This window comes from Rhopilema esculentum, chromosome 12 (genome assembly GCF_057945365.1).
Source record: "Rhopilema esculentum isolate cy_ngs chromosome 12, ASM5794536v1, whole genome shotgun sequence".
NCBI classification, from domain to species: Eukaryota; Metazoa; Cnidaria; class Scyphozoa; order Rhizostomeae; family Rhizostomatidae; genus Rhopilema; species Rhopilema esculentum.
The window spans coordinates 3,692,523-3,710,068 of NC_142826.1; the positions used below are offsets into that span (position 1 = coordinate 3,692,523).

The 17,546-nt window shown below is 36.6% G+C and overlaps 1 protein-coding gene across 7 annotated transcripts in view; it reads right to left on the reverse strand.

Annotated features, from left to right (window-relative positions):
- LOC135681686 (SUMO-activating enzyme subunit 1) overlaps positions 1 to 17,546 on the reverse strand; it is a 39,043-nt gene that overhangs the window by 10,942 nt on the left and 10,555 nt on the right. For 2 of the 7 annotated variants that reach the window (XR_010515629.2, XR_016144487.1), the window contains exon 10: positions 8,252 to 8,505. The exons of 2 other annotated variants lie outside the window; for them this stretch is intronic. Coding sequence is in view for 1 of the 5 variants with exons in the window: in XM_065196260.2 (XP_065052332.2) it covers position 17,539 (1 nt within the window). In the remaining 4 variants the exon portion in view is untranslated. Of the gene's footprint in view, positions 1 to 5,488; positions 8,506 to 8,534; positions 17,540 to 17,546 lie in introns of those variants that run through there. 3 more of the 7 variants (XR_016144485.1, XR_016144486.1, XM_065196260.2) reach the window with 2 other exon arrangements.

A 17,546-nucleotide genomic window follows, 5' to 3' on the forward strand; every position in this document is an offset into this window, starting at 1 on the left:
TGCCCAACAATATCCATCATTTAATTTATCTTTCATTATCTAGAAATCAACATCGAAATCCCTTCTATTTTAAACATGGCATCATGCGTGTACATTCTGGAGCTTTAATGCAGCTTGTAGCAATACGCAGTAATCCCAAGAAAAATTATTCTTTAAGAAAAAAAACTCCAAGCAAAATAAACACAAATCAACAACATGTCTGGAGATTTCAGTTGAAAATGTCTGGGGCCTTTTTTTTCTAGGCTTTGACCGCAGGAAAAAAACATCTAGGATTGTCCGTTGTCAGTTATTTTGAGCCGTCCGTAATTTAGATTTGTTCGTTATTTTGAGCTGTCCGCCAATGATGTATTTTTTGATAAGAAACTAAGGTTCCGGTGCTGGTAGGCAGTTTCTTAAATTTTCTGGCCATTTTGCTATTAAAAGTTTCTTAAATGTTTCTTAAATTTCTTAGGCAATAGACTTTTTAAACGTGCTTCCAAGGTAAAGTAAATAGTTCAACTAACAAATAGCTTAACTAACAAATGGTCAAGGAATTTTGTTTTCCTAGAATCTCTTGACGTGATAAAAAAGGTCACGAGCATTTCACAACATAAAATAACAAAATAATATAATATATAAGATTCAATAAAATGAAAATACAACATAATGTAAGATAACATAATGTAAGATACGATAACAAGGCATGCAAGAAAATAGCGATAGTATAGTTTAATATGTTATAATGCCTAGTGCACAACGGAGAATCTGCAGCCTAGTGTACACTGAACGAACATTCAACATATTGCTTTTGCTACATATGACAGAAAACAAATATCAATTGCCAGAAAACAGAAACCACAGTAGCTGACACAAAATCACTATTGGGTGCAAAAGTGCGGATACTAAGAGAGTATCTTAAAGTGGGTCGCTAAAGCAAGCAAATCTTATCCAGGGTTCCAAAGGAGATATTAGTACAGCTCTTGATCATCCGCTTGTTAATATTTTCAATATTGTTTCATAGGCCCATATTATAAATCACCACAAAACTTCAATCAACACCGAATAGTAGTATTAGAAAAGCACCAAAAAGATGAGCTGAGACCTCAAAATGTAACAAAGTCATCAACATATAAATTGAATTTAGCAATACAAAGCATTGGATTTTATTATCTTCATAAGGAACTGCCCTATGCTTCGAGTGGAATCCAGATGATAACTCATTAAAAAATAATTTCATTGTGAAAATGAGGGGTTATTTGCCATGGAGAAGTGCTTCGTTTGCAAATCTTCAGACTTGAAGGCAAGTTAAGCTCACTAGCATTTTCCGCAAATGGGATCTGTGCTCCCTTCCTCTTGAGCACAATATAGCTAGCGATGGCTTTGGGTAAAAGCGGGAAAAAAACGTTGGATAATGACTTAAGGTAAGCAGAAATTTACATCTAGTGCGGATAATTTTGAAGGCCACATTGTAAATTGTAAAGAAATAATAAACTGTGGTTGCAAAGACGTCTGTCCGGTTTCTCATTAAGAATCGTTTATAAGAAACCTGGACATATATTCGTTATGGAAAGGAAATTTAATGTGCTTATGTGAAATAAAGTAAAATATCTAGTCGTCAATGATCAGTCTACGTGAAGTCTCAAGTGTGAGGCTTTCTTTCCTTTGAAATCTGATAATTTCTTATCTATCTCGCACACTGTCATTCGAGAGAAGTGATACCATTCGAATCAACCAACCTGTTGTCAAACAATAATCTGATAAAAATGAATTTATCGAAATTCAGACGACACAACGCAAAATATTGCCTTTGTCGTCATCAAGAGACACATCACAGTTTGTGCAAAGCGTTTGGATCAACAAGCGATTTCTGGGTACCCCGCGGTTAGGCCAACAGTACTTATGACGTCAGAGTCTCAAGCATAAGAATCGCTAAGGCGTGCTTGAAACGAGATAGCAAATGATAGCAAGAAAGGTTTGCAGCGCCATCAAAAGCTTTAACACAAATCAAGCTTTGATAAAAAGCTGTTTTGATAAGAAAAATAACAATCCAATAAAAGTTCAATTTTTGCGAATGTAAGTCAAACAATCATGAAAAAACTAGAAAACATTTACTTGATTCATCTCGTTATCTTTTTGAATACAAAAATTCAATTACTTTTTGAAAATATCCAACCAAAGTTGATAAAAACAAATCCTAACTGGATTACTTGAGATTTTCTGGATTATTTGGAAAGGATTTAACGATTTGGAAAAAAGAGAAGGGGGGCTCTTTTCAATATGCCTAGAAACAGTAGCAAGAGGCAATCCACCCTACAGTACCGTCCTAGACCAGAATGTTCCGTCTTGCATTGCCCAATGCTACACAATTGCCACAATGCTTGGGGCCACAAAAACCCTTTCACCGATGGCCGTTCGGATGGACACTTGTTTGTGGATAAGGTTGCTTAAAAGTAAGATGACAGCTAGCAATAAAATTTTACTCTCGGGGAGATATAATAGTTTAGCGTTCAATTGCGGATTATTTATGTTCAATTAAATCTCAAGAAGCAACTGACTTATTTCATCTGCAAAGAAGCGCTGTATCAACTAGCACATCATCATCAACAACTAACACTCTTTTTCTAAGAGCACATTTTATAAGAACACTGAGGGTAGATTTGCCAAAGAATAAGAACTTTAGAACATGCCATACAATAAATGGAAAATTAGTAGAAGAAACAATAACGCCGTGCTACAAAAATGTCATGCAAAACTGTTTTAGTAGGTTTAGAAACAATTTACAATGAGTAACAGCAGAAAAATCAATATTGCAATTAGAACAACATCAAAAACACTGAAGCCTCAAATCATTCGAAGAATAAGGACATTGAGCCTGGTTGTGGAATCAAAACAATGGCAAGGTTATTCCAAGAAAATTCAATTCGAGCATAAGCCAAGAAGCCAACCAAGAAACATTTACTTAATTCATCTCGTTATCTTTTTGAATACAAAAATTCAATTACTTTTTGAAATTATCGAACCAAAGTTGATGAAAAGAAATCTTAACAGGATTATTTCCGATTTTCTGGATTATTTGGAAAGGATTTAACGATTTGGAAAAAAGAGAAGGGGGCTCTTTTCAATATGCCTAAAAACAGTAGCAAGAGGCAATCCACCCTACAATACCGTCCTAGACCAGAATGTTCCGTCTTGCATTGCCCAATGCTACACAATTGCCACAATGCTTGGGGCCAGAAAAACCCTTTCACCGATGGCCGTTTGGATGGACACTTTTTTGTGGATAAGGTTGCTTAAAAGTAAGATGACAGCTAGCAATAACATTTTACTCTCGGGGAGATATAATAGTTTAGCGTTCAATTGCGGATTATTTATGTTCAATTTAATCTCAAAAGCAACTGACTTAATTTATCTGCAAAGAAGCGCTGTATCAACTAGAACATCATCATCAACAACTAACTCTCTATTCTAAGAGCACATTTTATAAGAACGCTGAGGGTAGATTTGCCCGAGGGGCGATTCACTCTTGCAAATTGCGTACGAGATTTTGTCTAAAACAAAAGGATTTCTGGAAATTTTCAGATAAAACAATAGGATTTTCACAAAAGGTGTACGAGATTTTCTTAGAGTGATTTGCCCCTCGGATTTTCCAAACTATAAGAACCTTAGAACATGCCACACAATAAGTAGAAAATTGGTAGAACGAACAATAACTCTTCAAAAATTTTCTTTCATGTTAACAGAACAGAGCAGAATTTATTAGTTTATCAGCCGTGCTAATAAAAATGTCACGCAAAACTGTTTTAGTAGGTCTAAAAACAATTTACAATGGGTAACAGCAGACAAATTAATATTGCAATTAGAACAAAACCAAAAACACTGGAGCCTCAAATCATTCGAAGAATAAGATCATTGAGCCTGGTTATGGAATCAAAACAATGGCAAGGTGATTCCAAGAAAATTCAATTCGAGCATCAGCCAAGAAGCCAATGGGCACTTCGACCAGACCATGCCTATGCGTACAATCTACTACTGCAAGGTCAAAATGTCAAATATCAAAAACAATGTTTCATAGTCTAGCATAAACAATGTCAATATAAGTGACAAAAAACAAACACAAAGCCAAGGACGTACTAGCACTTGTTCGAAGGTCACTTGGTTTCCAAATTTGACTACGGGGATAGGAGCCTTCGTGGCTCTGGTTTTAGCTTTAGAGAAATTGGCAAACTTTAACGATAGTCTGGCCTTCATTATTTTCGATGCCACAACATTGATATCCTACTTTAGCAAAAAAGTGAGCCCCCCTCCAGCCCTCCAGCCCTCCAGCCCCCCAGCTCTCACGCGCCTGATGATTACCAACTCCAGGCCTAACGTTTCTTTTGAGAGTTTTGAAGTGATTAATATTCAAAGCACATTATTCTACTGATGTTTTACGACATCTCGACGACAACAGCTAAGTTCTGTTAAACCATGGTTAAACCGTGCCTCAGTTCGTTATTCTTCTTCTCTTCACATAACAATCATAGACAAAAAAAAACTGATCACAAAATTCTACAAAAATTATTAATCACAGCTATGTAATTACAAGATAATTGCTTCTAAAAACCTAAAAGCCCAACAAAGAAGAAGAGCATGAAACAGGTCGCCTTAAGACCAAGGAATGCTATCAGATTTCATAATCTGACCTGAATGTAGAGATAAGAAATTCTCTCACATAATCTCTAGCATTCACTCAAAATGCTACAAACGAAACGCCGAAGAATCATTTTTTCCAGCCCTGCTATGGATACAGATAGTGAGCTAGATGTACTGCAGTTTGCCCTGAAGAAAGTAGTCGACAGATACTAACGTGGCTTGAAAAATCTGTCAATCAAACATTAGCCAATAAAAAAACGCGCGAGTCGTATCACGTTTATTGATTGGCCACTTAAGCATATGTCGATGCATTTAACAAAATTTACGAAACAAAATCCATGGACGGGTTGTAGCAAAGACAACAGATTATCTATCAGGTAAAGAACATATGTTTCTCTACAGTTCAAATTCGTTGCCGATGACGTAAAATTTAAATATCGCGAATTTGGACAATAGAAGTTGAAAGAGTATAACCGAGTATCAATAATTTTGCGAAATCCGTCAAATTTGTAATAAATTGACTGATAAATGATTCGTGAAAGACATACTGTAGAAATGCTATTGTTTTGGCGTAGTTCGTTAATCATTATGAATCTATCAGCTTGGAGGTGAATTGTAGAAGATGGGCAGGATAACTATCGAATCTCTATGAGGTCTAGTTGTCTAGCTGTTGACTCTTAAACATGTCACACTACTCTGGACAAAGATCTTGAAACAACCTTAAGAAAGTCCATTGTTTCATGCACCCGGATTCTAAAAAAACAATACTTCATTTGCTGAATAAAGGTGAAATACGCGAGATCAAAAGAGCATCCTTACTGGAACCTACTGCAAATTGAACGGAAGCAAAAACATAACCAGATAAACTAGATCTTACCACTTCTGTAAAATTTCTTTCTTCATAAAGCCAATATAATTCCCTCACCAAGCCATTCTTTCCAGTTTCTTCTTAAAAGACTCACATCCGCGCAAAGCCTCGCCTTTATATATCAACGCTATGCTTTTTAGTGGTTACGATGGCATTTTCACGAAAGCTTACTTGATAGAAAAATCTGTGTTTTAATCCAATGAATTGGGCTGAGACTTTTTCTTTTGGAAAGAGCTTTGAGGAGACCACGCCTCTACAGCAAGCTTGCTACTGATTTTAATACTCTTAACTTTGGAAACTAGCTTATTCGGGTTCACCGTCAAAAGTACATCGATCAAGCTGACTATTGATCCATAAGACCAGACCTAAATGATGTATGGGTAAAAGAAGTCTGACGCAGCGACGCAACGTATCAACCATCCACTCAAAGCTATTTGATAAAATTTTACAATTACTTAACTTAACATTTATTAAAGATTTAAAGCAGGTTTAAAGTGACAGAATTTATCTATATTCGCTCATGAAAATGGGCGTTACTCCTGTTTCTGCGCTCTGGGAAGCTAAAAGGCGTGGCCAAGATGGATTTATAAAGACCCGCTTATGACCCGATTTATCAATCAATGTCTAATGACTGCCAACCTCTATCTACCTCTTATGTGATACTTGCAAAGCTGATTATAAATAATTGGAAATAGCCCCAGAGTAACATGCTTCTAAAAGTATATCATTACGCAGTTATTTCGGAGCAAAGAATCTTGCTTTTTCTTGATATTTGTGTATGCTTTTGCCAATCTGTAAGCGGGCAGCTCTAGGGAATAGTAACTTCTGCAAAGATCGGCCTATTATTCTACATAAGTACAAAACAAAGGTAAGCGTCATTGAGATCGGAATCGAGGCGACGGACAGATATAAAAATGGCGGACAGAGATGCCTAAAACAATAGAACCAACGAAGAAAACAAAATGAACTGGTTTAGTATATGGTAGACGGCATACGCAGTTTCTGAACTAGGCATATTCAAGGCCTTTTCAGATTGCTAAAAAGGCAATCCCGGTCTCGTTAACACAAAACTTTGTTTACAAACGTCGCCTTTCAGACATTACTGCCCACAACGGATCTACATAACAACAACAGACTTTTGTAACAGTTATAACCCCGCCCACTAAACGGCATCTAATTCCGTTTCTGATCTTTCTGCAGCGTTGGTTAGACTTTATAATCACTATGCACAATGCACAATGAAAGCGTCTGCAGGTGAAATCTCAGGATTAAAATGCGCTCCTCCCACTAGGTAACAGAAGGTGAGAAAACATACAGCATTAGGTTTTACCCGGTCTTGAAAAAGTATCTTGTGGAAAAGTGTCTTATATGTGGTGTTAAATATGCCTGAATGCTGAAGCTGTAGAAGTAGAGGGTAATTAAACTATTATAATTAGAGGATTTCTACTTAAGAAGCGAGTAACGGTACTTTTAACACTATACTTTTAACTGTACGAAATTAAGTCTTATTGTCAATAACTATACAGCCGTAGTTTATTCAATACTTTGAATTTGTTTGAAAATCCACCTCTATATGAGACCTGATTCCCACTAGACCGTTTCACAAAGCCAATAGATACATAGGTCTTTAGCAATAGCGAGAGATCACGGTTATAACCATGGCAACATCAACACGGCATTTTGGACCGACATCTAAACAAAATTCGTAGTCAACGCAGATCTGGCCACCAATGTTTCAACCGGTATAATCCGGACATCGAACGGTATCCGGCAAATTGAATAGATTTTGTGCTATCTTCAGGGATGGGCACGTGGTCCAATATTATGGGGGTAAGCCTATTGCTTTGATAAGAAGAAGTCATATTTTCCCATTAATTTAGAAGAAAAGATAATTTTCCTCCGAAAAATTGGGGGATGGGGAGGGGCGAGAGAAGCAAAAAAAGCCCCCAAGGTGTCCGCCACTGGCAATCTTCCTTGAGAATATTGCATACTTTGTGGGAAAATTTCTTGAATGAAAAATGAAATGCAGGCAGTTCTATGTTGAAAAAAATGTACTTTCTCTATACACTATCGCTGCTTAATGTTTTACAACTTCCCCTGTTTAATGACGATTTTCTTTCTCAATACATTCATAGAGTTTTCAGTGGTCTTACCTGTTAAATGGTTGAGCTAAAGCAACAGTGTAACGGGACGGGGGGCGGGAGTTCTATAAAAACGAGTTTCGCAGTAACGCTCCGGCAATTTTGGCAGTAGATGTGGCCCCACATGTTGGTAAAAGAGAAACAGATGAGGCAATTCTTTCCTTCATAATAGAAAATTGATACAAAAAGTGTAAACATTACATGTCGGAAAAACAGCAAGAAATGCAATGCAAAGGACCGTTATGTGAGCTCATGACTAGAAATGAAATCGTGAAATGCCTTTGAGGTTCAAGAAACCACCACAAATACCAAAACAGAAAGAAATTCTATAAAACTGGATAAATTTTAGTTCGTAAGAAATAAGAGTAGAAGGACCTGAAGCTATTCCATACGCGACAAATTGCCGAAAGCATTAAAAACGTTTAGATAAAGCAGATAATGTTCACAAATAACAATGACCTTAAAAAACCAGACACTATCATTTTCAATGCGAGAGGCTTCGATTTATCTGCCATGCTACGGGACATGCAGACATCATAGAAACAACTTCTGGCATCAAAAACCTGTGATGATGCTTTCAAATCATGATAAAAAACACGACCTTATAAAACTGAAAACTTATTAAACATACCGATACAGTCTCGTGATTTCATGAAAACCTCACATCAAACGATGAAAATCTCATCTGTCATAGAAGAAGATCGCAAACTCTAGATTGACGTGCGCTTCTCAAAGTGGTGTTGCTCAGACCACGTTGTGTTACAATCTGAAACGATTAGTCTGTGAATTTTCCAAAGGCACAATCTTTTAAATGATTTCCCTTTCTTGAACACACTTGGTAAATAGCATTAGGAAGGCTCGTTTTACACGACCGAAGACTGTATTCTACGATTTGAAAAACCATCAGTTTTAATATAAAATTGATTGAAGAGGCTTTCGTGTAAATTAGACAAAGCAGGAGATTAAGGAGAAGCCACAAAATTTAAGAACGAAATCACATTAGGGTGACGTACCACTTGAGAGATGGCTATATAAAGATGGCTGTCAAAACACGGTGATTGGTTGATCAACATTGCTAAACAGCTGTTACTACATGGAGAGAAAATGAGAAACTGTCTCAAACTAACCTCCGCAACTTGGTTGCAACAAAGGGAACAAATTGTTTGCTGAGTGCCGAAAAACATGATTATTAAAACGGGCTAGGATCCGAGAATCCGAGAGCGTTCGAGAATCCGAGAATCTTAATCGCACTACGAGAATCCGAAACAATCAAAACCACAACAGATTTCATGATCGCTTTTATTTAAACGATTTTAAAGCAGTTTTATCATGTCGTTGAAGCTAGTTAGTAGAGATGTAATCAGCGTGACAACGGAAAACCTGTTCAAAAATCTAGACTTTACCAGCTCGATGGATTTCTGCGAAAATATTTGCGCGCGATGAAGTAGCAAGCATTAAATTCCGATGAAGTAGCAAGCATTTAATAATTTCTTCACTTCACATTAAATTCAGCGCTACAACAATTTTATTGCAAGCCATTCGCGCATGCGCAAGTGACGAAGTCAACGATTAAAACGTGTCACGTGATATCACACACGGCTTTGCTTGCATATAAGTGCACCCAGTTGTTGAGTATTCGCTATTATTAAACATTAATTGGATACTATCATCAGTAACAAAATGATACTGTTATCAGAAAATTCGAAAAGCTGGCCTTTAAAACCCTATCACTTGCCCTTACCCTAGCCGATGAGCTGAATGCAATCTTAATAAATACAATTAATATATTAAAAGTTATATTTAAAGTCTTTTCCCAAAAAATCATAAATTGAAAACTGACAGAAATCATTGTGCATGCGATATGAAACATGTAGTTAGAGCATTCATACTCACATTGGTTTGGATGTTTCATGGTTGAAGAATTGATCAACGAAAAAAACTCAAGAAATTTTACTCGAGCAAAAAACCTTGAGACATAAGGTTGATTAAGTTGACACTCACTATAGGAAGTTGAATGAGAAATCTGTTGCGATGAAAGAGGGCTTCTGGTAGAGATCTACACGACTAAACACAAACAAATCCTTTTATGAAACACATTCTAAAGAGATCTAAGACACTTTCATATATACTTCATTTAATAAGGTGATTTGAAACAGCCCAGAGTGAGAGGAAACACAGGCGAAACAGATGTAGTTCTAACTTACAGGCAAACGGCACAGAATTTATTTTGCGTTACACAACTTTGTAAGATACTATCTTTACGAAACTCTGGTTGCCTTTTTCTGAAACATTCGAGAAAGTCTGAAACAAATTTGAGGTCACCACATCGATAACAGGCCAATCAATCATAATGAATCTCATTTTCTTAATTTACATTTCGTGCAGTTAGGCCTTAGGAAACAGCTCTATTCGTATGAAAATTGAATCAAGTTTGAAGTAGCTTTTAGACAACCAGGATCTATATCTGCTGTTTTTGTTAAAGAAATCTTCTAGAAGCTATTGCAGGTTATCTAGAATATAAGAAATATGCTTTCTTTTTTCACTTATGCGTTTTATTTTCAGAATTTTGTTGAATCATCAATAAAAAACATTCCAATTATACATATTATACAAACGGTTGAGCATGGGAAAATCTCAATTTATTTATGATTCCAAACTTAAATCTCATGACCCCAAAATGAATCAGTGGACACTTAGAAAATCTTTCAGGAGATGCAAAAGACTCAACTTTTGATAAAAGCAGAGTTTGTAGCTGCATTTAAAAATTACCACTTGAAAGGCACATTTCCAATTGTTGGCTCTTGCAACCATTCATGTCACTTTTAGATTTTTGCCATTTTTAAAGGAGATCTCATCTCTTTTGCCTTCAAGCGAAAATTTTTATAACTGCAGAAATTGATTAAGATCAAGAACAAATTAGGAAGCGGAGGGCGAGAAACAATTAAATGTAAAAATGTAGAAACATTTTTCTCCAGAATATATTTTCAATGGCAGGGCATTTCTTTTGCAAATAATATCATAAAGCTTATACCCACACTATATACACCCAATGTTTTTTGTAGTAGTACGTACTCAAAGCTAGATGGAAGATAAATCATATTATCGTACTTATGGCACGCTGCAGTTGCCTTTGATAAATAAAATCATGATTATAGAGTAGAAGATAACTAAACACAAGACATGTTATCTGTTACTCAGAGTTTCATGCTTGCACAATCATCAGACAGACTATAATGAGAAATATTCCTGCCACCACGGTATAAATGTACAAAAGGTGTTATAAATTCTGACAAAGAAAATTTTGTTTGATAGAGGTTAGTTTCTTCATGTAGGTATTTATTGGCGTTATTGGTTTATTTTTCATTTAATAGTTGAACCTTGTATGTTCCGTTTCTAGCGTTTCAGAATACGACAAAAGTGCTCGACTTTGCAGCAGCATGAATATTCCAGATTGTGTTGATTATTCTGACGTAACAGTGGTCCACCAGCCTTAGCACAGAGAAATTGATATAATAGAAGATAGGCTAAAATTATGATAACATGATTACATAGCGATGCCTTTCTGACTGTCCTCTTTTCCCCAAAATGTTTCCCCAATTCTCAAGATGAGGGTTCCTAGTTGAAATGTGTCATTACGTCATTACGTCATGTCATAACGTCACGTCATTACGTCATGTCATCTCCGTTTTGACACATTAGCTATTTTGACACATTAGCTCACGTTATGTTAGTACCTTAAAGTTACTTTGATACGGGACAGATTGCAGTTGTAGATCTAAGTTCATATATCTTCATCACATCTACAACTATACGACAAATTATTATCAAACAATGTACATCTTCTTCATTGACCACTATCAGCTGCTTATAGACGTAAAACGTGATTCCGAATTATTGTTTACAAGAATGATAGCAGAATTGTGCCCTGGTCGCAATTCACTTCATTACAAGATGATGCCAAACGAAAAATCGACAACAATGCAATGCTTTGAGCCAATCAAAGAATTGCCAACGGCGTTTAAAAATAGTTTAAGGAAATTGATCAAGGGAACTTAATAAGCATTTAATCGAGCAGACAGTGACATTGGCATTGGCACTGGTGGTCTACTCTTCAATCAAGCAATGTTTGGCTGATTCTATAAACAAGCAATGCTTGAGAGAAAGAGCTGAAAGAAATAAACTGACAAGAAGCATTCTGATAATCGAAAACGCGATTGGAAAAACAAAGATTGCCCTGGTACGCTGTCAGATAACTTCATGATTCCTTTAGATCCATATTTTGTGAAATGCAGATTCAAATATCTCAGAATCAAATATTCAAATGTCCTTATCCTATATTATGCCTTACAGTAGAGTTTTGAACAGATACTGGAAAAATCTTAAAAATTAACATCGGGTGTTTAAAGGGTGCTGCTTCAAGCTACAACTAAACACGTCTAAAACACTACGAGGTATGAAGTGGACAAAGCCTAAACAAAATGGACAAAAATAGTCAAATTTAAAGGAGTTTGGTTTCAAGGGCATTGCCTGATCCCCAGCTTGCACAAAAAATATCAGTCAAACTTTGCAGGGTACAATAAATTCCGATGGATAACTGCTTCGAAATTATACTTGTATCTTTGGGTGAAGATCACAATTCGAACTACCCAAAAAAATTACTTTTTCCGCCCCCTTCCCCCAAAATAAATGTTGATGATTTAGTGAAATATCATTAAAGAAGTGCAAAAGAAAGTGCTTCCTAAAATCCTAACCCGTTTGATAGTAAACCAAGATTGTTCTGTAGGGGAGAAGGGAATGATTGATTTTGATTTTGGAAATTGACGTCAGTGTTCCAAGACTTTTGGCAGGCATTGTAGTTATATGGCATAACTAAGAATGACAAGGATTATAGCGATTCAGAATCAAATAAACACACCTATCTGTCTGGTGCAATTTACCTTCACAAGTGTAAAATGCAGTCAATGCATTCCTAGATTTTGTACGTTTTCAGGCTAGCTACGTTTTCGACTTACTGATTTCGCTCGATGCGTTGCAGAAAATCTCATTAAAGTTTTTACAAATAACATCTAATTAACGGGTTCGGGTGGATTTGAAAAGACTGATTACTTTAAGCCTTCCCGCGTGACAGTTTTTGATTTTTCAGCTTTTGTCATAGCAAGGGCTGTTTTCCAACGATTAATAGGAAGCAAAAAACATTATTTTTATACTATATGACTCAGCGGTTTCCTAAAGTAATTATTTCACGAGTGTATAATATCCGCTGTAAGTGTAATTAAACTATAATTAAATGTGCACCGTTTTCGTGTGTTTCGTCTTGCTGACCTTTAACTTTAAAACTGCAAACTGGCCATTGCCATTTGGCTTTTTAAACAACCAGCATATGTGGGCATCCGAAAGTTAAGAAAAGTTTGTGAAGAATTTAAACTCTTTTCAAGTGGGAGGTCTGCAAAGAATTTAGACTCAATTCCGCAACTATCACCGAAGATATTGAAAAAGGCAATACTTCCATGCTCTGCATAGGCCTTCTCTCTCGTCAAAAAGGGCAATAGGGTGGCGGGTTCTCTTAACCTGAGTAAATTTATCCATTAGAAGTACGAGTTGTTTCAATAAACTTTAAATAAATTTAATGGAACCTTTTCAGATGGCACGGGACTGCATTTTGCATTTATTGATAATGTTGAAGCAAAAACTCATTTAAAACTGAAACAAAATTGCTAAGCCTATATCTTTTTAAAGGTTGTTGAAAAAACTGCCTGTCTGATAAATATACAACGTTTTATCTTGGAAAAGGTTTAGAATTCGAGATAGGCTTGCTTATGGTTGCCTTAAGATCTATCTCGGCTTCATCCTAATCAAACACCATTAGCGTGAACAACCAGAGATGCTAGAGTATTTGGACGCAACCAGAGACACTAGAGTATAAATATCCAACGTGTCAACGTTTTTAACTTACAAAATAATGGTTTAAAAACGACTTTAGAAAAAATCCTGTTACAAAGTTTAAACTAAGAAACAACCAGCCAGAACCTTGATTTACTTGTGCTTAGAAAAAGTGACTGGCCAAATAAGTTCGAACGATTCTTGGCTACCTAGCTACTTCGAATAAATTTTTCATAGCTGCGGGTTTTGGCAAAGTTTTGATTTCAATATGAAGAATAATAACTGTTGTCAGTAAATAGCTTTGGGGCAAATGCCTTGTATAAGACTTCCGTCTTTCCACTGAATTATCTGAGGATGTTGCGCCGATTGTGACAGGAATGCTAAGACTGTGGGGCAGACACCAAGAAAAGCAAGCTACAGGCAGCCGACAACCACTAAGTTTCCACGACAGTGCAGATTTCAAGTTCAAACCAATCCTGTCGTACCAACCGCAGTCAGTTCCCTTTTTAATGCTTTAATTCTTACTGTTCGGTTTAAAGAGGATTTCCTTTGGGAAATGGCTTCCGAAATATAAGAAAATTACACAAATTGTATATCATTGGATAGTTGCGTAATTGACCCAGTACAGAAACAAACAGCTCTATTTGAACCAATGATATAGAGCGAGAGGAAAATGTCTGAAAAATAAGTTTTAGTAAAAAATGCAATGCAGTACATGTCATACGTAAGAATTTTAAAAACTTTGAATTTTTTAATACGAAGGCATAAATAGTTCATCGAAGGCTTTAAATCACGATTTTATGTTTAGAGAAGCTGGCAATATGTTATGGCAAGAGGAGAAAAGGGGGTAAATCAAGGTCTTTTGCTAGGGGCAAGGGGCGGTCGCGAAGGTATGTCCCAATCATATCTCTATGGTCCCAGTACTCTAGCGTCTCTTGTTGTTCACGCTAATGGTGTTTGATTAGGATGAAACCGAGTTAGGAAATCATAAGGTAGCTTACCACGAATTCTAAACCTTTTTCAAGATAGCAACAATTGACAAAACCACCGCCTTTTCTTCCTGTATTTTTTCTAGTTAATTTCTCGTTCCTGCCTCCTGTACTTGTTTCGAATTGCTTTCCATTTCGTGTACTCTTACTTAATAAAGCACTTCAATAAGGGTTTACCAGAAAGGCTCCGAACGTCTTCAAAACGAAAATTTTGTTGTTGGTGACCTTTAATTGGGGGTATTTCAATCCACATTTAAACCTAATTTTGATTTTTATTATGATCAACGCCACCTATCACCATCAGAAACACTTCTTCGTGGAGGAAAACGACAGGGCTCTGCCCCAACTACGGCCTACGACTCTCTCACTACAAGAATGAATCTAAAAGAGGCAGGTGAAAAATACAAGATACATTATCTCATGTTCTTATTGTGAAATCTGATGTCACGTTGAACTGACAGAGCTTTTTGTCGAAAGTCCAGCATTCAGTCGCTGGTTGTGCCATTTTTGACCGTAATAGACCAGTCAGTGACACTTTGTAAATAAAAGTAATTGTCGGACGTCATTTCTGAGAAACCAGAGCACAAGGAGTGACAGGAGTGAAGCTAATGCGGACTATATTTAGCGACATTTAGACGAAATAAGGTGGATAGACGAGAAGAGACGCGATAGACAAAACATTAGTTTAAGGTAAAAGTAATTAGTTTCAGTGTGGAGATCTTCGTTTTGGGGAGGTCTGCATTTCATCTTGCAATTGCTCGATTTTCATCTTTTGCGAGGGTGTTCGTAATCGCCACAATTGGCTATCTGCATAAATTCATTTGCTACCATCCATCACAAAAATTTATTTGGCACCCGCCTATCCTAGGGTAGTAGAGCCTCAGCGAAATTGTTGGGGAGACGAGCAAGAGAAAGTTTTTTAATGAGCAAGGCAACCCTCCGTCCTGGAGTTAAAGAGCATGCACACGGGATTAAGTTACTATTACGCATGCTCTCTGGCTCCAGGACGGAGGGTTGCATCACTCATTTGAAGATTTTCGCTCGCTGTCTCCCCAACAAAGATGATTTTATACAAGAAAGATTCCGATAAACAGTAGAGGCTCGTTTTAATGAAAAATATTTTCACTGCGAATATCATGACTCACTTATAGGGAATGTTCTTTGTTAAACCATATTGGGTCTGAGTTTTTCTTATTTATTTATTTCTGATGAAATAAATAAACTGAAGGTGGCAGTTTACAATAAAACTTAAGGTGGCACCAATGTTTCTCTGGATCTGTTATATGCCTTTAAAATCGAAGAAGTTTTTATATATCTCTACCTTTGAAGTGGTGATTAAAATTTGAAGAAAATAAACAAACATAAAACAGGATATGATTATACGGATAACAAATCATACAAAAAGCATGCATAGAATATAAGAAACAATCAAATCTCAAATCCAGAAAAATACGCGTGAAAATGAGAAATAACTGTATCTTGTTTGATGCGCTTTAGAAAAACAGGAAGCATTTGAAAAATACGCTTCGTTAATTGACTTGTTTTAACAAACTTGCAATGGCAGTGGTTCCATAAAAATGCAAACAATATCGTGCATAAGTAATGCCCATCTGGATATCTACAGTGTTGCCAATTACACAAACAAGCAGGCAGGTGAAGCAAAAGTGACGAATGAAAGCTCGCACTTGAAATCTCGTCGGAATAGATGCCCGAAGACGTCGAAACAAATTGTCTTATTTCGCTTCGATGGGATTTTCTTACCAAAGATGCCAGAGACTCAAGGAGTCAAAGGATGAAGAACGGAGGAAATGAAATGCGAAGGAGAATGAGAGAGGAAAGAAGAGACGAGGCAGACTATATTCATACGATCACACGAGTAGAGTAACTTAGCTGCTAAGGGCGCGTCTAACTTGTATCCTTTACCATTGCAGATGGAAAATCATAAAAACCGTCTTGAAAAGGATGAAATGTCTGACAGAAAAGGGGCACTCATCGAAAGATAAATAATTTATAAAGCTATCGTGTCTTATAACCTTTAATAACTGCAATAAAAGTACAGTAGCCCCCAAAGAAATTGTGATCTTCTTAAAGCAAAATATTTGCTATGAAGCAAAACGAAATACATATAAAAAGGGGAGAAACAGCTTGCTCAGCAGAGAAAACCATTCACAATTCCCATAGGTAATAGTTCGATTTTTTCAATGAAGAAAGCCTAAGAAGAAAGACTGTTTCAATCCGGGTAGAAAATGACTAAATTTCGTGTCTGAAAATGCAAAAATAATTTCAGAGCAGAACACTAAGTCACATGACTGGTATGCAGCAGCGTTCGTTGCTTCTAACAAACAGTAGAGATGAATCTTTGCATTGTTCAATACCAGAAAGTACTTACGTCTATCTAAGTTACTATAGCCAATAGAGACTTTCTGCAACCAAGAAACTACCAACAGCCCCATAGAGGATTTTTGCCCAATAATTTTTCATCTAAGTTCAAAATACTGACAGAATACTAATAGCTATGTTCCAATTTATAACAAACAGTTATTTGTGTAATAGCAGTCATCAGTTAGAAATGAAGGGGTGTTATGACAACCAAACACATCATGTCTAGAAGTTTGCTACACTCAATGAGCCATAAAAACTGTATAATAGTGCAACAACGTGTCTGGATTTACCCTAGGCGCACGTGTTGAGGCGAATGCTTGAACATGACAAGCTCGATGATGCAATCATATCTTTTCACCATTAAATGCTATATTCAAATACAGCTAAATCTCTACATTATTAAGACCTGCGAGACCAAAGGATTCGTTGTGTGGAGGTTTGCATCATCTGGAGGTTTGCGTCATTTGGAGGTTAGCATCATTTGGAGGTTTGCATCATTTGGGGGTTGATTGGCAAAAGTAAAGAGATTTTGGGACACAGTTATTTGTCCGTTGCTAGAAAGTGTCCGCTACTTTACTGTGCAGTGTCTGTTTATCAACGTTTCAAGGTAGCAAAGATAAAAAGATCTAAATTGGGGCGTCGGGCGAAATCCTCCATTTTTTTCAACTCTGAAAG